Source organism: Solanum stenotomum, chromosome 10, assembly GCF_019186545.1.
Source record: "Solanum stenotomum isolate F172 chromosome 10, ASM1918654v1, whole genome shotgun sequence".
In the NCBI taxonomy this organism is placed as follows: Eukaryota; Viridiplantae; Streptophyta; class Magnoliopsida; order Solanales; family Solanaceae; genus Solanum; species Solanum stenotomum.
In genome coordinates, this window is record NC_064291.1 from 56,779,723 (window position 1) to 56,803,124 (window position 23,402).

At 34.2% G+C, this 23,402-nt stretch overlaps 2 protein-coding genes across 5 annotated transcripts; one reads left to right on the forward strand and one right to left on the reverse strand.

Annotated features, from left to right (window-relative positions):
* Nucleotides 1-8,108: 8,108 nt before the first annotated feature.
* Nucleotides 8,109-9,086, reverse strand: LOC125841584 (NAD(P)H-quinone oxidoreductase subunit S, chloroplastic). The gene has a single exon (XM_049520736.1). The coding sequence runs from the start codon at nucleotides 8,945-8,947 to the stop codon at nucleotides 8,201-8,203; it is 747 nt and encodes a 248-aa protein (XP_049376693.1). The 5' UTR covers nucleotides 8,948-9,086; the 3' UTR covers nucleotides 8,109-8,200.
* Nucleotides 9,087-14,182: 5,096 nt separating this feature from the next.
* Nucleotides 14,183-22,459, forward strand: LOC125878224 (uncharacterized). Of its 4 annotated transcripts, none has more exons than XM_049559430.1 (5): nucleotides 14,183-15,369; nucleotides 16,625-17,744; nucleotides 19,416-20,811; nucleotides 20,884-20,967; nucleotides 21,475-22,459. In XM_049559430.1, exons 1-5 carry the CDS (start codon nucleotides 14,670-14,672, stop codon nucleotides 22,348-22,350), a joined length of 4,176 nt encoding a protein of 1,391 aa, XP_049415387.1. In that variant the 5' UTR covers nucleotides 14,183-14,669; the 3' UTR covers nucleotides 22,351-22,459. The 4 variants fall into 4 exon arrangements, with proteins under 4 accessions (XP_049415387.1, XP_049415383.1, XP_049415384.1 ...); XM_049559426.1 differs by having other exon boundaries at nucleotides 14,184-15,384; XM_049559427.1 differs by having other exon boundaries at nucleotides 14,184-15,384; nucleotides 19,416-20,802; nucleotides 20,881-20,967.
* The last annotated feature ends 943 nt before the right edge of the window (nucleotides 22,460-23,402 follow it).

The following is a 23,402-nucleotide window of genomic DNA, read 5'->3' on the forward strand; positions in this document are numbered from 1 at the left end:
TTTATGTGTTTGGACTTTGGTGAATGTCTATTCCGGTGCTTATAAATTTTTAAAAAAAATCAGTTAAAAGCTATAAGTTAATCATTCTCAACTTATTGCTTTTTATAATTATAAGCACTCTTGATTTAAACATCAATCTCCTATCCGTTTTCGATGTTTGTTCTTCTCCTTATACAAATACCTTTCAATTTATAAATTTTGGAAAATAATTTCAAGGACATATTGGTCATTCAAAAAAATTTCTTATCAACATTCTTTCACCAAACATATCATCACTTTATTATTTATTTCAACACTTCAGTCGAAACATAAAACTATTTTTTAATTATAAAATTTGTTTTAGTGCCAAAAAATTACTTGTCAAGTATTTTCAATCACTTAATGCAAAGATCATGAGAACAAGGTTTTAGGTAAATACTTGAATCATGCAACACTTGAGTATTATTATTAGACTATAACAACTCTAATCTTTTCAAAGTAATCAAACATGAAACTCAAAAATCTAACAAAATATATTATATTATATAAACCAAAAATAATATTATTACACCCTCAAAGGCACTAACATTATTCAGGAATAGCCTTGAGTGAACCATAATTACAACTATTATGAATAGGAGAAGAAATAACCCTAACATTACTAGAAGAAACAAGTTCATGAGCTACATCCATAAATTCAAGTACCCCTCCTTCACTACACTTCAACAAAAGTCTCGCAGCATCTTCTTTTCTCATCAATATTTTCACTTTAACTCCGCGATTATTGATCACATTATCATGATCATCAACACCTTCCCTTATACATTTCTTTGGTTCTTCATCATTACTAATTTCTACTTGATGTTGGTATTTAGGTTCCAAATCAAATTTCACTTGTTTCTTGATTTTTGGCTTCTTCTTATCTAACTCATCTCTACAAACATAAGTAGTAGCGTTAGTATTACTACTTTCAACTTTATTGGTTTTTTTGGAGTTGCTTCTTTTTCCCTTTAGGAAAAAATTAGCAAATCCCATAATTATTTTTCACTAGTATTTTTAATATATTGTATAAGGAGAAAGGTAGAGGAAATTAAAGTTGAAGGAGGATGAAGAAAAAGATCTAATGAATTAAGTGTTTAAATAGATGAATTAAGGTTTGAAGGAGTCAATTATATTGGATTATAATTTGGGGCAATAAATGCATAGTCTCACTGTCACAATCAAGAAATAATTTAATTTGTTTAACGATAAAAAAAGACTTCATGAGAGAGACTTTAATTTAATTTGTTTCTTTTTTAATTGAAATTCTTTTGATCAGAAAAGATTGTGTCTTTAGTAATGGAATTCGATAAGTAAGTGTTTACATAATTTTTTAAAGAAATAATTTATCGAAATAATGAGTCACCATTAATATCAACACTCTAATTAAGACCACCAAATGCTCGAGATCGTTCTTCTATTCCATCTTTTTCCCTCTTGGAGCACATATATCATATACGCTCCCAAAATAAAGAATCTTGAATATATAGTAGGAGAAAAGCACCTATGACGATTCATAAAAAATGTGGTAAGGAACCTGATAAAATTGGTTTTATATATATAACTAAGTAGTTAATTAGACGTGATTTTTTTTTAACTTATAAAGTAAACTACTAGAAATTAATCAATTTTCATTGGACATGTCTATAAGAAATAATCCATTGAAAAATTGGAATCTCCAATAAAAAAAATCTATCAGAAATGCTATTAAATTTTGATGGATTTTTTAATAGGGCGGTCTATCGAAAATTTACTGATTTCTAGTAATAATATTAAAACTTGGATCTTTGTTGAAATAGATAGTTGTAATTAGTTTATTAAGCAAGATTGTGTTTCCATTGCCTCATAATTAAATTAGACTACTTCTAGACAAATTGAAAAGTAACATGCTTCTTAATCATTGATTCGAATACATAATTCCAATACGTGTTTTTGCATTGTTTTATAAATGTTACTGTTAATCATTATTATTATTATATCAATCGGTCAAGTAATCCACTAAACTCATATTTTACATTGAATAATAGTATCTTCAAAATCTTGTTTATGTACGGGACTAGGTACGAGTTGGCTCAGACAAATTCATTAACTTTCGCTTAAATTTTGTATTTTTATTAAAAACTATTATTTATGTATAAATGTTGAATTATGAATTCAGTAACTAAACAAGATATTAGTTCGGGGGAAATTTAGAATCTAAAATATTGAAATATTAGTTCTTTATATTAATTAAAATATTGAACAGTCACTATTTTAAATTAAGTCTAGCTTTATTAACAATAACATATATCCAGTGTAGTCCCATAAATTGGGATGCGTGGAGGATAGAATGTATGCAGATCGTACTTCTACCTCAAAGTAGAGAAGTTGTTTTCGATAGAATCTCGACTCAAGATAAAAAAATTCATAACAAAAATAGGTCAAAGCAATTTTTTTATTAAAAAAAATCAAAATACATAAAATAACAAAAACAAAAGGGTCTTTTCCTATAGTTAATTATTGTACTTCAATCACATCATTTTTAGTCTCCAAAACTTTTCAAGTCTTTTTCTATCGAACAAAAACAATAGGGTCTTTTTTTTCTCTATGACCAAGTAAACGAATGAATAACTTCAATTTTGTCACACTTATTGGATTATTCATGGAATAAATTGGAAATACGATAAAGAACGATAAGCACTTCTTTCTCTTTTTAGGCATTCGAAAAAAAACTTGTGAATAATTGAACTTTTGACTCGTTCGTCACAACTTAAAAAGTCTATTTTTGCACAAGTTCTTGATTGTGAAAATTGAAATTCTATAATATGACTATTTTATAAATATCCCTCTGATATGGCTATTTGTGAAATATATCCTCACATTTCCACCTTCTTTGGCCCAACCCAAATCCTTATTGGGCTTTGCTTTAATTTAGGACTATGTATAGGGGCCTATTTCTCTAATTCTCTCCATGTGTGGGCCTTTTAAGAATAAGTCTTTTTAACCTGGTTCAGGTAAGCATGTTGGCCCGTGAGACTTGAACGAGGTGGGCCAGATCGGGTTGTCTGGTGAGTCTAATGGAATATAAGAAAGGAGAAATTACATAATTAGATATATTTCACTATTATATATATATATAATTAAAAAATATGTATATTATTATTATTATTACTAGTACTTTCAAAATATTACTTGTCTTATCATTAATTAAGGGTTTCATACCATATATCGAGGAAGATACACGTAGATACATGTATTTTTGCTACTAGATACACTAAAATATGGAGAAAGGCAAGTGAATTAGGGAGGGAGGCGAGCCAAATAGGGAGTGAGATTTGTTATGTATCCCAAATACATGCGAATATGTGGTATGATTCGCATGTCTCTGGGTGACAAGCGAGGATTGTTATGTATCTCAAATACATGTGAATTCACACAGATACAATGTATCTAAAATAAATTACACCTAATTTTGACTATATATATCTGGACGTATCTGGATGCATCAAAATCTGGTAACATACGTAATATTACAAAATAGAGTGTATTTAAGCAAGCTCTTAAACTAGTGAAATTTATGTAAGTTTCAATATAAAAAAACAAATTATAGGTAGATTTAACCATTATCTCATGTAGGTAGAATCACGATTTCTTAAAGACCCTATGCTCAAGTGATTTAATTTAGTGCAATTACAATTTTAAAATAGAGTATTAATTCAAAAATTACAATTTTGAAAATTCAACTTTTCAAGTTTCTAACTTTTTATAATATAATTTATTCAATGTGTACATATCCTTATTTTGTTTTACTTAAGTTGATAATATATTTCCCTATTTTGTTCTTTGAAGTTTTTGTTCTTCACAAAGACCCAATTTTTAGACCTTTTTTTCCAGTGTTTGGAGACGAAACAATGGCTGGAGCAGGAGCACATATCATGAAGAGAATCCCACACATCAAATTTCCTCAACGACACCCAAAAATTTCTTCTGGTATTCCCTGTTTGTTTTTTCTCCTTCTGGGTGTTCCTAATTTTCTTTTTATCTATGTATTTATTGACTTGTTTGATCTTCTTGAATTATGCTTTTTTTTCGCGTATTTTTTTTGTTTATAATTGTGAGATATAGTGTTAGAAAGCACTAATTTGTTGTAAAGATGAAGTCTTGGAAAGAAATAGGTCCAAATTGAGCTAAATGGATATAAAGAATCCATATTGTGGCTGATACATTGATTCTGCTTTACTGTTAGAGAACCACTGGTTTAATGTTAAGGAGAAAGAATGGGGTGAAGCATGTCTAAATGGAGCAGGGTTTATATAGAGGATTCAGATAGCCGACTTCAACTAGTTTGGGTTGCCAGTGGCGGAGTCAGAAATTTGGGCAAGGGGTTTGAAGAATATATGAGGACACACTTGAGATTTTAACTTATGATTTCAAGTAATTTTTGAACACCCTTTACCCCTAAGTTCTCTTATGTGAAGGGGATTCAATTGAATACGCAACGGATGATAAGTACTCGGAAATAAACATATCATAGATAAGATTTTCATGCCTCGACTCTCCCTCGGTTCGTTTGGAAATCATGGAAGGTTTTTACAATAGCAACATGTCTAGTGTGATCTCACAAGTGGGGTTTGGGGAGGGTGGGGTGTATGCAAACCTTACCCCTACCTTGTGTGAGATAGAGAGGTTGCTCACGATAGATTCTTGTCTCAAGGAAAGCATTTTCGAAAATAGATTTGAAAATCATGGTAGTCTTTTCATAAAGATTATTGGGAACGGAAATACCATTTTCTTCTCTTCCACTGTGGCCAATATGAGTTGACCTGGTACTAGCAGCTTTATCAGTGTATTTCTCATCTTAGTAGGAGATTCCCAAAGAATAAGCTTAGTAGCCACATTAGCAGCGCTTTCCCTTCCCATAGGTGGCTCTGCCCTATTTGAGGAATAGTACTAATAGTTTAATGTTATTTTTTTAATCTTACTGAAGTGTTCTGTGCCCATCAATTTGTCTTTATGTGAAGAAGCTATTGACAAGGTGGTTCGATATGGGGAGAGGGGCATGGTCCACATCTTCCTTTTTCTGCTTTTACTATATTTGTTCGTCATGGTAAATGTCTGCATTTAGGAAAAAGCTTGAGATTATCTGATTGAAAATAGTAGAAGTTTTGAGTAATTGTGTTTGCTTGCTCAATTCATTTAGAAACTGAACTATTCTGAGAAGATATCTTAAGTTCTTTTCAATTAGTTGATACGTACTAGTAAAGATTGTTAACTCCCAGTCTCAAACTCTCCCAACTTCTTAGAATGTAGGATGTTCTGACCGAGGAAGAAAAGGAAGAAAGGTGTTTATAATGAGGGTAAAATCCCCGTTTTTACAATTTGCAATAAATGGTTAAAATCATTTTATCAATATGAGTATCCTATATCGATAAAATATTTATTTTGAAATCACTTCTATATTAACATTTCAAAGATTGCTCCTCTTAAGCAACAAACATGACTTGCTCAAGTGAAAAAAATTCAATCCAAAATGCATGTTCCATCCCATTCACCTCAATCAGGCACTGGTTTCCTTCTGCATCAAGATCAAAGTGCATACGCAAAAGTTTCTAGTTTAGAAGTCTATGGTGCAACTGGATACATAATCAATAGCTTCTAATCTCTAACCTTCTTGATGCAGCAAGTTAATATCTTACTATTCCAATTCCTTTGATTTCTCCCTATCGTATTCCAATTCTTCTGAGTGTGTGATGCCTAGGGTCGTTATTATGTTCTAGGACATCTTCTTTTGAAATTCAGTCAGTAAACAGAAAAGGTGGGAGGCTGGAGTTGGAGCAGGTGCTGATAGAGGATCTTGTTTGTTTAACATGGAGTCCTGTCTGGCATGCAATTCTATGATTTACTACTTGCGCTTAGCTTATAGCATGATTGATTGTTTGCAGATTTTCCATATTCTTTATTCAGAAGTTTCTTGCTCTGCAGGTTCCACGCAGCAGAACTCACAACATATGAAAACTTCCGCAACTGATAATGTTCCTCAAACATTCTTCTCAAGATCCCCATCTAGCATGTCTGTTGCAGGGAAGGCTTCTGACCAACCTAAAAGAACACTGGTGTCTCAGGAGGAAATTGAGTCCATTTTGGTATGTATAAATTGCTCCCTTAGGTACACTATTTCCTTACTAGTCCATTCCAAAAAGTATGACACCTTTCTGAATTTGGGAATAATTTAACTTCAAATTTTTTGTTTTACCCTCAGTACATACTTGTATTTCTATGTAGTCTCATGCATTTTTTACATCACAAGCTTCGAAGTCTTTCTTTCTTTCTTTCTTTCTTATACTATGTCACATAATTGAAATGGGGGGAGTATTAACTAGTCAGCACTTCACATGGTAGGAACAAAAAAAAAGAAGAAAAAAGCTTATCATTTACTTGGGAAAGTCTTAGTGAATATAGGAACCTTTAATAAGATAATCTAGTTATAAATCATTAAGGTTGTTGTTTTCTTCTGTTTTGTGCCAAGTGAACTCGAACTTTATTATAAGGAATACCCTATATATTTCTTTATATAGTATGGGCTATATCATATATTTCTTTATATTGTTGAGTGCTTTGCTTTCCCATTCATGGAGTATTAGTATTAGTCTTGTATTTTCGCATTCTTAGATTTCTATTTCTATTGGATAATTCTTTAGCTCTGATTATTGCATTTTCTTGTTGTTATCCCTGCTTGTTGTTATTGTCGGCTTGTTCATCTGTTTTGAGCCATGGGTCTATCGGAAACAACCTCTCTAAGGTAGGGGTAAGGTTTGTGTACACGCTACCCTCCCTAGACCCCACTTGTGGGATTACATAGATAGGAGCTACTGAAATTAAAGGGTTTCATCTAAAGGTTCTTTGTATGGGCAACAGTCAACACAATCTTTCTCTCTTAGTCTAATTGAGATACTGTCTAAACAAAAGCAAATTCGTAATTGGAAGAGCAGTGAAAGAATGTACAGGGCCTCAATCAATATGTCCATGCCTTACTGTGTTAATTATATAATCTTCATTTCCTTCCTTTCACATTCTGCAATCTGCATGTAAGATGTAAACACAAACATATAGATACTGACCTGGGAACACAAAGATTCACGATGCCATATTTGATAAAGTTCAAGCCAAACAATTTTTTCTAGAGATAGTTCTATGCAAATCTGCCAATAACCGCCCTTAAAATATTTTTCCACTTTTACAGTTGGGTGGCTGCCACTAATTTTGAGGCGAAGATGTGCAGACAGAGGACATAGTTTTCGACGTCTGGCTTACATTTGGGTGATTTCTTTTGCATGTATGGTGTAATTGACACAGTTTTCTGGAATTATAAGTGTATTTTGCAAATGACGTCTTTAATTAATGATCATTAGACAATGGAGGTTAATGTGTGGATTGGCTTACTACCCTATTCCATTGTTAAGCATTATTGAATTTGAACCCTTTGATACTGAATGTAAACATTTGCAGACTATGCATGAAAAAAGTTTGGTCCATCTGTTTGAGAATCTATCAAAGATCTTGCAGTTTGCACCAATTGTATACTCTCTCTCAGGCTAGCTAGCATTATTGAACTTATCTACATCGATATCGACCTGCTGTCAAATTGGATGGAGTCTAAAATCCACCATATCATATGGTCCATGTGTGACATCAGAGTTTCCTCATGCTTGTGAAAAGTAAGAATTGTTTTATTACACACTGTTAAATACTGTATGCCATTACTTCTGCTAGACTTTCTTTTCATTGTTGAATCTCTCTTTGTTTGATCAAGTGTGATATTTGAGATCCTCATTGCTAATGGAATCTAATGATCTATGAATTGATCAGAAGAACATTACAATTGGCTAGGATCCATTACTTGAACGAAGCTAGATCTTGTGCAATCATATTGAATACTTGACTGAACAATCTGTACGTTGTTTGAAACTCTCTGGACAATGAACCCACCCCTCTACCAATCTGAATTATCTGATTCTTATTTTTTTCGTTGTTTTTGTTAAGAGTTCTTTCGAGAGTTAACTTCTCAGTTGGAACAGATTCTTCCCGCACAAAAGCATTCTGCATATCTTATTATGCCATTGCCATTACAAAACTAACAGATTGTATGTACAACAACCCAAAAGACAAAAGAACAAACAATCTACTCAATAAAAAGTGAAGCAATTCAAGCTTCAGAGCTGTTTTCTACCATCTTCTCAAGTATCACAGACTTAAGATTCACCATTGGTGGTCCTTTTTCTCTACGTTCAAGTTCTTCGAGCCTGAAAGATATCAACCTATCCCAATTCCCACCTTCAAAAAGCACAGCAGCTTTCCCATCAGTAATCCTCTGCACAATCCCACAATACATATAATATGGATTATTAGAATTCTTGACAATAGCAATCATCCCAGGTAACAAAAGTGGTAGTTCAGGTGGTTTTGGTTTCTTCACAAGACTTTGATTAAAACCAGAAACCATACTTGATTCTGTTTTCTTGGGTGGTGGTGGATTTTTCTCTATGAATTTCTTTAGACCCTTTTCACCTCCCGGAAATCCGCCAGTAAACCCCATCATTTCTTTCTCAAATCCGTCCTCCGGTATCTCCCCAGTCTCCTTGTTTTCTTGATTATCATCATCACTAGCTGCTGCTGCTGCTGATCCTGCTGCCTTTTGTTCTTCGGAAATCGACTTTTTTAGCTCTTTCTCTATACCCTCTTCTCCATTACAGAGACCTCTACCTCCAAGAATCTCATAAAGATTGAATTTTGCTATTGGTGTAACTGAGTTTGAAGATGATTTCATAGTTGTTTTTGTATGAACACTACTATTGAGGTTGAGGTTGACAGATTGACCAAGAAAGTTAGATTTTTTAAGAGGTGGGGTTTGAATTTGAAGGCTTGAGAGTTGAAAGGAAGAAGCAGAAGCCATGGTTTTGATTTTTTCAAGAACTTGGATTTGGGAAAGATGATAGTGGAGGATGAGATGAGATGAGATGACAAGAAGTGTTTTGTAGAAATGGGAAACTGTAACTTGTCCTTTTAAATTCTGACCACCAATCTGTTTTTGTTTTGATATCTTCAATTGACAAATGAAACACATGAATGGTGTTACAGTTTGAGATAGTACATTATCTTTTTAACTTTTGTCTATCTTCCTTGGAAAAAGATTTACTTGCACTTATGTTTACACCATACTTGTAAAAGAATCAGGACCACACATGAGGGATCGCGTTAAAGGTACATAACAATTTTTATATTTATTTGTAGAATTACACTGAATATGTTGTGTTTTCTTTATTAGTTTAAGCTTTTAGAAGAGATGATTATATGCTTTAACATGATGATCAGAGTAGATAAAGGTATTAGGTTCGTGCTATGTTGCTACCTGTTATCAAAAGGAATTTCTAAAAGTCAGGACCACACATGTGAGAGGGGTCTTGTAGAAGATATAGTTAATTAAATAAAAGTGTGCATTTTTAAAAATGTTTAATATATATGATTAAACACAATTAGAGATAAAAAAAAAAAAAAGTATTGACAAAAGTTGTATATCATGTGTTAATTAATCTAGTGTAAACATTGAATCTGCATAAATTTGGGCATAAATTGTTCCTATCAATAGCCAGAATCCGGACGAAATGAGTTTTTTTCTCTATACGATTCATTAAATATTTGACAGTAAATTCAATTATTAAAATATAATATTATAGAAACTCGTAGATTTCAAATCTTACATTTACTTATATAAATAAATAGTGTCGTACATCGAACACTTGTAGGATGTACTCGTAGAGAATCATGACTTATAACAACAACATACGCAAGCGGAGTCTGAAAATGGTGGGGTACATGCCTTATTTATATTTTTGTGAGGTAGAAAAATTATTTTTGATAACTTCTCAATTTTTTTAAACATGGTTCGAAAGAAATAAAGAGAGAATCATGACTCGTAGATGGAATTCTAATTACAAATTAGTTAACGACATTTTTTATGAAGTTTATCTTTGTAGTTAGTTTTACTAATTTCTTATGAGGTTAAATTCACCTAAATTCAATTGTTAATGACTCTTAAAGCAACATTTGCTCCATCTCTATGCTAATTTTTACTATTATGTGTATCTAATATATGCTTTGAAGTTTCACATATGAAGAGAGAAGGTCAATTATATTAGACGCTCCAATGTCTCTAAAAGTATCAATGTCTCGTTTCTTGACTAATTTTCAAAGCTTGAAACAAGTTGTTTGTAGAACGAGAGCGATTATTTTCTACTTGATATGTAAAAGGAGAGGAAAACAAAGTTTAGTGAGCTTTATAAGGTCGACTATTGCATAAGCTATTAGCGGAGAAAGCTCGAAAAAAATCTAGTTAAATTTGATATCATTAAATTTACGAATAGGATGAAATCTAAACTCCTAAAAATTCAATCGAACTTGAGCTCGCTTTAGAACCAAACTAAACTTGGAGATTTATAAACATATCTAATTCAACTTGTTTACATTTTTTTCATGTTGTTCATGATTTTTTTTTTTTTTAATTCATGACTAGGGAATTTGGCCGCACTTCGCGCAATTATGAAATATATATGTAATTTTTTTTTAAAAAATAATTATGATACAAAAAAATAAAAAATCAATTATAGAAATAAGAAAAATGATAAAATCACAATACAAATATTTTTGTAGAATTAGAGTTTAAGTGAATTACATTTTTATTATCAAATGTTTAAACAAAATAAAAGACTAATTTATTAAGAAAAAAATTCATATATTATGATGTTAATATATAAAATTCGGATAAACATATTTAAGGACTTGATTTTTTTTCTTATTTTTGTCAAATGATAAATTTACTATCCAATGAATCTTCCTTTAGTTCAGAAAAATAAGTGATGAAACTAAAAATAGGAGGAAGTAGAGATAAATATTTCTATTTCATTTCTTCTTCGATATTTAAACCTTTCTTTGTCCTTGTTTTTTCTCTTATTATCATCGTCTAAATAATTATTTTTCATTATCATCTAAATAAACCTCTATAGCTAATTTTTCGTATATATCTTTTATTATTATGGTGATTCATTAGAAGTAGAAGAAGTGAACAAATTTAAATGGTTCTTCACCATAAGAAATACCTAATAATTCCGTATTTCAAAACTTAAGATGCATTTTTTTGAGCCATGAGTAATAAAATTTAAACGTCTATTAGCGTAGTTAGTTGTGTTTTGACAAAGTTACAAATAACTAATTTGAGCCTAAATGAAAATGTAATTTAGTAAAATTAAAAAAATTATAAGAACCTAAATTTTTAAAAATATATATAGAGAGAGAACATATGAAAAAGTAAGTAAAAAGAGAAAAATAACAACACAATTTTGTCAAGTCCTTAATCACAAAAACAAAGATGATAAAAAATCATATAATCAATGCAAGTATTTTTGAGCTTTTATTAGACACCCCTTCTATCCATATCCAAGAGTCTTTTCATGGAGTCAAATATGATACTATAACAATAATATAGAATATCACTATTTCAACTATGGAATAAAAATAATAATCTTGAGTAGGAATCTAATGAAAAAAAATGAATTTATATAGACAAAATTGAAGAAATTAATATCATAAGGTATCTTAAATTTTGAAATTAAATAATTGAGGGTTATGAATATAAAAATTTAAATAAAAAGAGTTAATAATATTAATTAAAGTAAAAGTTCAATTAGGTATAAGTTATGGAGATAAGAATTTTAAAATAAATAAAAGTAACATTTTTTGGGTGTTTAAGTTTTATTAGGAAAGTAAGCAAATCAACTTCTTCTCTTTTTGTACTACTCCATTGTGTTTAACAAAAGTGAAAGAGGAAAAAAAAATACAATAAAAAATAGACAAATATCTTGAAATATTAAAGTAGTAAATATTGAGACTTTTAATTTTTTGTAACAAAGAATAATAATGAGTGTAAATAATTTTTCAGACATTTAAGTATAACAATAAATAGAGGAGTAGTAATTGATGTATTTATTTTTTGTATAATAATAAGTAAATAGAAAAATATAAAAAGTTATGGAAAAAAAGATAAATAGAATCTTTGGCCAGAGAGAGGTGCAACTTCATTTCTCTATGAGATTTTTAAGTACAACAATATGTAATAGCTATATATAAGAAATGTATCATAGATAATATACTTTCAAGCATGGCAAAATTTTAGAATATTGAAATCAAAACAATACATTAATGAATCTTTAAAATATTGGAAGCATTCAAACTTTATACTAATATGATCATCTCTCTTGATGAATCTTTCAACATAATTAAACTTCCTTCTTCACTTTGATAATCTTGTACTAAATTAATGTGAACATCTCTCTATAATGAATTTTTGAAGAATATATCTTTGATATCTTCATCAAAGTGAAGAACATATCATGTCACTATCTTTTCTATGATATCTTATGGAAAAGATGAAGAATAATTTTTATTTTTTTTAAAAGAGAAAAAAAACTACACTATTAGAAAGAAATAATGAGAAAAAAACTACTCTAATAGAAAGAAAGAATGAGATAAATAAAAAATGAATATTCAACATCTCTATGGATGATTGTAATTTATAAATTTGATAATCCATAAGAATGAGTTGAAGATACATGTTATTTAAGTAGAGAATATGAATATATTGAGGTTTTTTGCAACTCATTAGATTAAATTAGAATAGTAGATATGATTGTTTTTTTTTTATTTAATAAATAAAATATTTAATGAAAAGAATTAAGAAAAAAAATCTCAAAAAAAGAGGAAAAAAAATGGAGACTATAGAGAGGTGTCACATCACCCTGTCTATGTTTCTCCTTTATATTATATATAGATATAGATTATAATCCAAATAATAAGTAGATTTTCCTTAAATTTATATTATTTTTTTTGTGTAATTTTCAAAAGACTAAAAGAACAATATAAACAAATTTAAAAAGAGTGAGTGTTATTACTATGTAGAAGGGTTTACACGTAGACACTTCTTCGATGAAAATATAAAAAATTCATAAGTACTCATTGGTTAGAAGTAGACATGTCGGCGAAGATGGGTCAAACTCTTTTAGAGAGTAGTAAAGTAGAAATTCCATTAATACCCTTGGCTAGAAGCAAACACGTCGATGAAGAGCAGTCAACTTCTAGAAGCGCAAGCACCTTATTCGAGAAATAATAGAAATTTCATAAATACCCTTCGGCAAGAAATAGACACGTCAACAAGACGCGCTTACTTCTAACTTTTCTATACAATAGTAAATAGTATAGAAATTTCATAAATACCCTTGACTGGAAGCAGGAACGTCAACGAAAACCTACACGCTTCTATAAACAAGCACCTCTTTGGAGAAAGTATAGAAATTTCATAAATATCCCTTGGCTAGAAGCAAACACGTCAACAAAGAGGCTCTTGCTTCTAAACTCTTCTAGATGGAAGTAAAGTATACAAAATTTATAAATACCCTCGGTTAGAAGCTGACACTTCAACGCAGAGGCGCCTGCTTCTAGACTCTCCTAGATAGTAATAAAAAGAATAGAGTTTTCATAAATATCACTCGGTTAGACGTGGACACATAAATAAATAGGTTTTTGCTTCTAGATTCTTCTAGATAGTAAGTAGTAAGAAGTAAAAAAAATTCATAAATACCCCTCGGATAGACACACCGGCAAAGAGGTGACTGCTTCTAGACTCTTCTAAATAATAATAAGAAGTATTGAAGTTTCATATATACCCTCGGCTAGAAGTAGACACGTCGACAAAGAGGAGCCTACTTCTAAACTCTTATAGAGAGTAATAAAATAGAAATTTCATAAATACTCCCGGATAGAGGTAGACACATCGACAAAAAGAAAGTTGTATCTAGACTCCTTTAGAGATAGTTGTATCTAGACTTTTTTCTAGATAGTAGTAAGAAGTGTTGAGATCTTCCCTCGGCTAGAAGTAGACACGCCGACGGAGAGGCGCCTGCTTCGAGACTCTTCTACACAATAGTAAAATATAGAAATTTCATAAATACCCTTGACTAAAAACAGTTCGATATTTAATCGAGTACTTATAGAGGGTATATATAGTAGGTGTTAGCCCTAACTCTATGGTAAAAACAAACAATCATCAAGGTTATTTTCGACATAACATCCCATTATCTGTGATACCCCAATTCGAATCCACATTTCAATTTTTAGCAGCCAACAAACTCCATCGCCTCCGATCTTCTCTCTCAATAAATTTCCCCAATTTCTCTTCTCTCTCTATAAATTCTCTCTCTATACGTATCTATATACGTTTACTGTAGACTATATTGTTGTATTCTATATCGAAAACCGATTCGAAGAATTAAGGTCAAGAGCTTTCTGGAAGTTTCCGGCGAGTTTTCCGGCAGATTCGAATCGGTTGCATTCCGGCGGTGGGGGATTCTGATGGAATCTGTTTAATTGCTGTTCTGTTGTTGTTGTTGTTGTGGAACTGGAAGGGAGTTAGGGTTTGTGGAAGTTTGTGTCATTTTACTGATTGGGGGAACCGGCGGTTGATTGTTAGATTTGAATTGGGTTTAGAGTGTTGGAGAGTGAATTAGGGTTTCGGAGGTTAAGGGATTGAAAAAAGAGGTTTAGGTTTAGGTTTTGGGATATTTACAGTCATGCCTCGGAGTTCAAAGCATAAATCGCATAAGCAGAGTAAGCATAGTCCGAAGGAGGGTAGGGATTATTCGTACTCGGATTCGGATGAGGAAATGAAAACCAAGGAGAAAGAGAAGGAGAAAGAGAGGAGTAGTAAGGAGGATAGTCTGGCTAGGGTTTCTAAGGATTCAATCCATTCAGGTTCTGGTGAGAAGAGAAAACATTCTTCCCAATCTAAGGAAGGTAAGGATAGTAAAGATCTAAGTGGGTATGGAAATGGTGATGCTTCAGAGGAGTATGTTTCTTCTAAGCGTCGGAAAGAGAAGGTAGAGGCGGGTAGTGGTGGTGCTGATAGATGGAATGGTGCTGCTGATAGTGCATTGAAGGGAGAAAGTTTGAAAATTGATGCAGATAAGGGTTCTAAGGGGAAGGAAACAAAGAGCTCAAGTGATTCCAAAAGTAAAAGCAGTAAGAAAGAAGGTAATGTTGCCTCATTGGTGGAAAAAGAAGAGAGTAAGAGTGGAAGAGTGGAGTCAAAGAGGAAATCTGAGAAGGATTCTGGTCGAAAAGAAGGCAAGGATTCCAAGGAGGTGAAGGAAAAGGAGAGAGGGTCAGACAGGGAAAAGAAGGGTCATGAGAGTAAGCGCGATGATGTTGACAATGTGAAGAAACAAGGGTCTCAATCTGGTGATGCTAGTGAAGAAAAGCAGAACAAAAAAGGTAGAGAAACTGCTGGTAAGGTAACTTATTTGAGTGGTATTTGCTTTATTGGAATGTTTAATTTGGTTATAGGAAGACTTGATCATGCTCATTGCTTACTGTCTTAGGTTTTAGTGAGTTGTTGTTACTACCTTCTAGGAATATCCCAAACATAATTTTAATAGAAAACGATAATTGATATCATAATTTGTTCAAGTTCTAACATTTCCGAGATTAAAACGATAATTGAAATCTTAACATGTTCAAGTTCTAACATTTCCAAGATTAAAAATGGGTATAATATTCTGGTCCAATGTGACTCCAGGAAAGTAAATTCTGTACCCTTCTTTTGTTCAAGCATCTAAGTAGGTATGGTTGCATAATGAATTTGCAGTGGAGATGCACATGTCAAATTGTTTTTCCTTTTGGTGGGGGAAGCTCTCACTATGTCTGGTATAAGAGTAGCAGGATCCCGTTGTGAATTTTGTCCAGAATTTAGATGATTCTTTTCTGCGTTAATTGAGTTGGGTACACTAGTGGGAAACTGTTTTAAACTCTAAACTAGGAGCCTTCATGGAAATAAGGCAAAAAGAGATCCCTCCCTCACTCTCGTTGGTCTGGTAGATGTGGAGGACACGGTCAAAGGAAATGGAGATTGTCTCTATCAGTTATGACATGAGTGATCTTGTTCCTGATGGTGAATTGCGAGAGAAACTGCTGTAGTTACGTTTGTATTGCATTCATTTGGTCTTGTCTTATTTAAGAAAATGTGTATATTTGGGTGTTTGTTTGTGGAATTTCCTCTATGCTTCCATGTAGTGAACATGATATTTTTTGTAACTTGATGTTAGAGCTGTAAAGATTGGTGTTAGAGGATTATCTTACTCTCCCCTCTGAGTTGTGGGTTTTAACTTGGCTTTGAAGTTGAATTTTGCTAGTCAATGAAATTGCTTTGCATGAACATTACTATTCATTTTTTCTTTTAAGTGTGCAAGTGTTCCTTGGATATACTAAGCCAAGCTGTAGTAATGTCATGGTAAAGAAGGATTATTTGTTGGATCATATACGTCTATGTAATGTGGGGGACCTGTAAAGATTGGTGTTAGAGGTTATCCAGTAAAAATAATTATGGTATCAAGATACTTTTTGGTGTTGTTATTTTTATTGCTTCATTGCTCTAATCGTTACTATGTTGGTTAATGTGATTCCTATTCATTAAAGGGGTAATTGCTAAGTGTTTAACCTTTATCTTGTAAATTCTCTTTGACCTTTATAGAGTGGACTATCCAAAATGAGGTACCAAATATTGACTTGGACAAAGATGCTGAGAAAAGGGCACGGAAGAGAAGAGAAATCCCTGGTGATCGGGATAAATATGATGATGACATAAATGAGAGCGATGACAGACGGTTATCTTCGAGGTCTGAACGTACTAAAGGTGAAAAACAGCGACATGAGAAACATAAAGAGTACAAGGAAGATGTCGATAAAGATGATAAGCACAAGGATGGTAGGTATCGTGAGGATGTTGATAAGGACAGAAAACGGCGTGATGATAAATATCGAGAAGATAGTGATAGAGATAATAGACGTAGAGATGACAAGTACCTGGAAGATGTTGACAGAGATAGCAGACGCCGGGATGACAAATATCGTGATGATGGTGACAGGGATAATAGGCGCAAGGATGGTAGATATCGAGAAGATGGTGAAAGAGATAGTCGTCGTAGGGATGACAAATATCGTGAAGATGGTGACAATGATAACAGGCATGGGGATGGTAAGTATCGAGAGTATGGGGAGAAAGATGGCCATCATGATGAAGATAGATATCATGAAGAGGGTGAAAGAGATGATAGGCAGAGCGACATCAAGTATAGAGAAGACAGTGAAAGAGATAAAAGGCGCAAGGATGAGAAGCACCGGGACGATTTTGAAAGACATGGCAGATGCAAGGATGGTAGTGAAGCAGATGAAAGTGATAAAAAGAGGAGACTCAATGATGCCAAGTATGGGGATGAACGTGCTCCGAGAGACCATTCAGGTGACCGGTCTGATGCGAAGCGTTCTAGGGATGAGGGTCATTCTTCTGATTTGCATTTGAGGAAGTCAGGTATGCATGAAGGTAACCCTGGTTATGATCGTGCAAGGTATAAAGATGAGCCAGGAAGAAGGAGAGTGCTTGATAAAGAGGACCTTGGAGATATTAGATCTCGGAGCAGTAAAGATCAGCGATCTGAAGCAGAGAAGAGATCCATAAGCAGTGCTAGAGTAGAGTCTGTCACTGATCGTGGAAGGTCTACCTCGAGGAATGCTGATGCAGAAGTTACTCCACAAAAAAGCAGGTGGAAGACTTCGCCTAGTGCTGGACCTCATACTACAAGAGATAATTACAGGCAAGTATTTACCAATTTTCTTCTACATGCTGTTTCTTGTATGCCAATGTAGATGTGATCCATGAGCGAGAACTGAAATCATCTATTTGTTTACTTGATTTCTCGAATAATCATGCTTCGACTTCTTATTCTCCCATGTTTGTAACCTTGTAGGGTTTGAACCTCTTTTACGCCAACGTAAGTGTGCTTTTCTTATTTTTGGCTAGTAGCTACTACAATTTGTATTGCCCCCTCAAGGCGGCTAAGTAGATGAGGTGTAGGCGATAAACCCAGAATTCTCAAGTTCTTGTTGCTGCTACAACCCTTGGTGTGAGCTCATTGTTATTCAGCACTTCCTGTTGTGTGTTGTAGCAGGTTGCATTGTAGATTAGGTCAAGGTGTGTTTAGTTGTCCCAGAGACCACATTTACTGTAATAAGGTGGTGCGATGTAGGGCTGGAGAGTTTTTACCAAGGAAAATATTAGCTGGTTGATTGAATGATGAGGATGTTTGGTTAACTTCTTTAGACAGCACCAGTTTCAAATTTGAGAACTAGGAACTTATTTTTTTGAACATATGCCAAAACTGAACACAATGACGTGGTGAGCACATAGTGAGCGATATGCTAAAACTCATTTTTACGTCTGATTATTTAATGCGTCGCTGATGTTTATTCCATGAGCAGAGATGAATCTGTCTTTATATGCGGTCTGCTCAGTTTCAGTGGATTGGCAAAGCAAGCGATGTTTTTTGGTTTATGATATGTTCTTTCCAAACTGATTAATTTGATTTTATTATGAAACAGCTACCTCGTGGGTTCTTTAAAGTGTGGATTTTGTGATTTGTAGAATAACTCACATTTATAAATGATGTACGTTGGCTTTCCTATAACTTTAGTATTATTTCTCTGGTTACTGTGATTAATAGGCTGTGATATAGTTCAAAGATGGGCTTGTTGCTCACTGAAAAATGAATGCTAGTGGTGATTAGCGAATTTGCGCATAACCTTTTCCGTGTGCATTTCAGAAGCCTTTTTCCCTGTTTTGATTGAAGGTATATTGGTGTGAGATAGGTGAAGGAAGATGGTGCCGCTACTTATGATTACAACTTTTGGTTTTAGTAGTGGTAGTCTTCGTACTGAATTTTGGCTTCAATCCCTTTTAAAATTCGAGTAACTTATCAGGTAGTTAGAATACAAATTATTCTGTTTTGTTTCCGCTCTTTTGGTTTGGTATTATTCCTTACCAAAAAATCTTGGAATTGTTGATCTCCCATATAGTTTCTTAATCATTGGTTATATTGCTCATGCCTTCTCATGAACAATTTCTGTTTGTTTTAGTGCAACTTTTGGATGCTAAGTTGAGGTTTGGAATTTTTGTGCTAATATTTCAAAAACAGCAGCGGTGCTATGTTTCGCTTATGGTATTACCTCACATTTTCAAAAAAGACATATTACCTTACTCAAAAAGATCTTGTGCGTCACACCAGAGGATTTAATAATTTTGCTCGATAAAACCTTCTTGATCGCAAACGAGAGATCTAGTTGTCTTATTGGACCTTGTGTTTTTCTGCTTAATGGGTGATGCTAATGTTGATTAATTTCCTGTTGCCAACAGTCTGTCTGTTTGCTCGATCAGTTTTAACTTTTAACAAAATCTGACATTGATATGTTCTGCCTTCTGTGCCCACCAGGCTGTCAAAACAAGAAGACTCCAAGTATCCTTATGAAGAAAGGATTCGACATGGTGGAACATCTCGAGATTATGGTGGTTCTGGTGCATCAATTGAGAGAATTTCTTCATCCCGTTCAACAGAGAAAATGATTCAGAAGGAGGACATCTTTCTTGGAGATTACTCAGCTGAACGACGGCTTAAATCAGATGTTCGCAGTTCTCCCATGCAGTTGGTGGATAGATCTCCTACTTCAGCGAGCAATGAGCGAAGACACTTGAATAGATCCGAGGTTCGCCGGAGTCTTGATGTTGAGGATTCAACACAGAGAAGTGGTGGTGGTTCCAGGGAATTTAAGGAAGGCAGAGGAAATCGTGACTTTGCTGGTGATGCATTTGCAGGTGATGAACTATCTCAAATGGATGGAGATAATGCCTCTGATTCTTCTCCTTTTATCAGAGGGAGTCACTTTTCAGGCAGTTCAAAGTCTGCTTTACCTCCCCCTCCTCCATTTAGGTCTGGGGTTGACAGCCCATCAATGTTTGGCTCTTTGGACGACGACAGTAGAGGGAAGTCAACCAACCGTCACAGAAGAATTAGTGATCCTACTATAGGAAGAATGCAAGGAAATGCTTGGAAGGGGGTTCCAAATTGGCAGTCACCTCTGGCAAATGGTTTCATGCCTTTCCAGCATGGTCCACCTCCTGTTGGTTTTCATCCCGCAATGCAGCAGTTTCCCGGACCACCAATGTTCGGTGTTAGGCCTTCAATGGAATTGAGTCACCCTGGGGTTCCTTACCATATGCCAGATGCAGACCGCTTTTCTGGCCATGGGCGCCCAATGGGTTGGCGAACTCCACTAGATGATTCATGCGGTCCCCCATTGCATGGGTGGGATGCTAACAATTTTGGTGAAGAAGCTCACCTTTATGGAAGGCCAGACTGGGACCAGAATAGGACTTTGTCCAACAATAGTCGGAGTTGGGAGACAATTGGTGATGTATGGAAAGGGCCAATAAGGGGCACCAGTGTGGAGCTGCCATCTGGTTCACAGAAGGAGGTCTGTTCAATTCAGGGCCCAGATAATTCTTTTGCTGCTCAGTTGGCTCAGCAAGCTCTGGGTGAGCAAAAGAAGACAGATCAAGATACTGAAAGCAATGATATCAGTTTTCAGTCCAGCAGTGTTCCTGGAAGGAGCACTCTAGAAGATTTGAAAATTAATCATGAAGAGCTACCAATTGATGTTGAGTCATCAGGGAAAGAAGAAGCTAGTCTTAGCAATGTTTACCTCAAAAAGCTTGATATCTCGGCAGATCTGACAGAGCCCGAGTTGTTTGATCAATGTACTAGTTTAATGGATGTTGAGCAGATCTTGACATCTGATAACTCAAAGATCTTGTTCTTGGAGGTAAAGCGGGTAACTGAGTTATTTCTTTGTTTATTTATATCTTTCATCACTGGAAGTTAACGTTTATTCTTCTTCTAGCAGGGTGCTGTAGAATCTAATGTAACGCTGCCCAGCAAATTTTCAAGTGTTCCACTCATTGCTACTGTGGCTGATTCTGTTTTTCAGGTGTGTGCGTTGTGCAAGATGTATATGCATTTCGAGTTGGGAAGTGAAATACCGTTATCAACTATATTATTTTGTAATAATTTTGTATGTTGCTATGCTGCTTATGCTTCTGTTACCTAGGATTAGTGTCTTATATTATGTACTCTTGAAATGCATGTTTGTTGGGGTTACTTACAGTTATGATGTCTTGTTAATATTATTCGCTCCACATATCTTGTTTCACCTTTGTTTTAGGAGAAAAACAATCATACTTCCGTCTTGGTCTCCATTTCATTTATGTGCAGAAGATATTTGCTCTTTATGATGTTTTTTTAGCAACGGAGAAAATGCGGGATAGTATTTGTGTTCAATTTTTATTTGTGAGATGAGAACAGAATTTTTCATGGGTTATAGTTACCCAACCTAGTTGCCCAATTTTTAAGTGAATCAGTTTTGTCCTTTATATACATAAATCCACGCTGTCTAACTTCTCTTATCTAATAATGTGATGATGTGTCCCTATTGCAGAAAGCCATTTCCCTTTACAAGAAGAGGAGGGAGGAAATTGAATTCACAAATGGTGGACATTTTACTTTTTCTGGTCAGCTAGGTGTGTCCTATCCTGCACCTAAATTAGAGAATTCAAGTTCAGTATATGGTAAACTTGAATGCTCCGGTCTGGCGGATGATGGGCTAGTAGAAGAGGGTGATGAGGGGACTGATCTCCCTGTTAGTTCTCTCAGTTCTGAGGAGGTTGTACTTTCACAAACCGCACTTCAGGAGCTGTGTGAGCCAATGGGTTTGAACCCAGGCGAGAAATCAAATCTCCATACTTCCATAGATGTCCCAGCCGAGAAATCAGATCACCCTACTTCCATAGATGGAGGAGCTGTCCTGACCAAGAAATCAGATCTCCCTACTTCCATAGATGAAGGAGCTGTCCCGACCGAGAAATCAGATCTCCCTACTAGCATGGATGAAGGAGCTATTCTGACTGAGAAATCAGATTTCCCTACTAGCATGGATGAAGGAGGTGTCCCAACCGAGAAATCAGATCTCCCTACTAGCATGAATGAAGGAGCTGTTCCGACCGAGAAATCAGATCTCCCTACTAGCATGGATGAAGGAGCTGATACAGTTGTGGATGTGGCTCAGGAAAGTAAATTTGCAGAAAACTCGTTGTCTGTGGAAGAGGTGGGCCAAACTGATGCCCTTGCTCCTCTTGTGTGTAAAGATTTGATGGGGGCTGATGATAACGTCAAAGAAGAGAAGTTTGTTGATGCTAAATGTGGTACTCTTCCACACACTGATGTGTCTACTGAGGTATTTGAGGCAGCGATGCCAGAGTCAATTGAGTCAGTAAATTTAAGTCGGATACAGCATTCTCCTGAAAGTACACATTGAGACAATTTATTTTTCCGAGTTTTTGAAATGCCCCCCCTTATATTCCCATCTTCTGTTTTGTCTGCTTGCTGCGCTTTAGCTAATCAATAAAACTTTTGAGTTTTCTTTATGCCCTTGCCTCTTTCGTTCTTGTTTTTCTGTTCCCAGAAAGAGACCGCAATCCATTACTCTCCTACTAATGGGTTGTGGGTTATTTGTCTATTTTTTTTGTTTTCGTATTATATTTGGAATGCTGGTATATGCTATGCTATTCAAGTGCTTGTTTAGGTTGGGCAAGGATTTGGACGCGTATCTCACCATGCCATTCACTGATTTCTGGTATGGACGTCCATCTTTTTTTTTCGTTATCTTAATCATGTTCCCCTTTTTTCCATTCTTCCCTACAGTTTTTTTCTAATTTGCATGCGTCTTTGCCTTACGAAAGTATTTTTGCTTTTTTCTCTCTTTAAAATAAACTACTGGAAGTGTATCGTCATTGGTTTTGCTATTTGCTATTTGCTATTTGCTATTTTAAGCTTCTCATGGCAAGGCTTTTGAACTGCGAACAACAAAATCAGAAAAGCAATAATAATGGCGGTCTGGGTTTTCGTGAATCGTAAAACTTACACCATGTTCTTTCAACCAAACATTATTTTGAGGAAAAAAGACAAATAAAAATAATTTTATAAATGACTGCAAAATTTGTTTTTTTTTTTTAATACTTGGTTCTCATTTGTGCATATTTTCTTACTATGCTTTTTTGAAAAACATTTCCTTTTTCATATTTTACCCTGAACAATAATATTTATTCATTTACCAAATAATTTTTAAGTTTATTGAGATTATACACCATATGAATATAATGGTAAAATAGATTCTTCATGTGTTTGTTTCCACTGTCAGTGACAAATTTGAAATCATAGTTGAAGAAACACAAAATGAAGTTTACCCTAGTTTGTGTGATTGATGGTATAAATTTGTCCTATAATCAAATCAAACACAGTAAGATTTTATATGATGCTTAAGTTTGGATATCCTTTTATTCCATCAAACTTTGGTATTGTTTTCTCCAG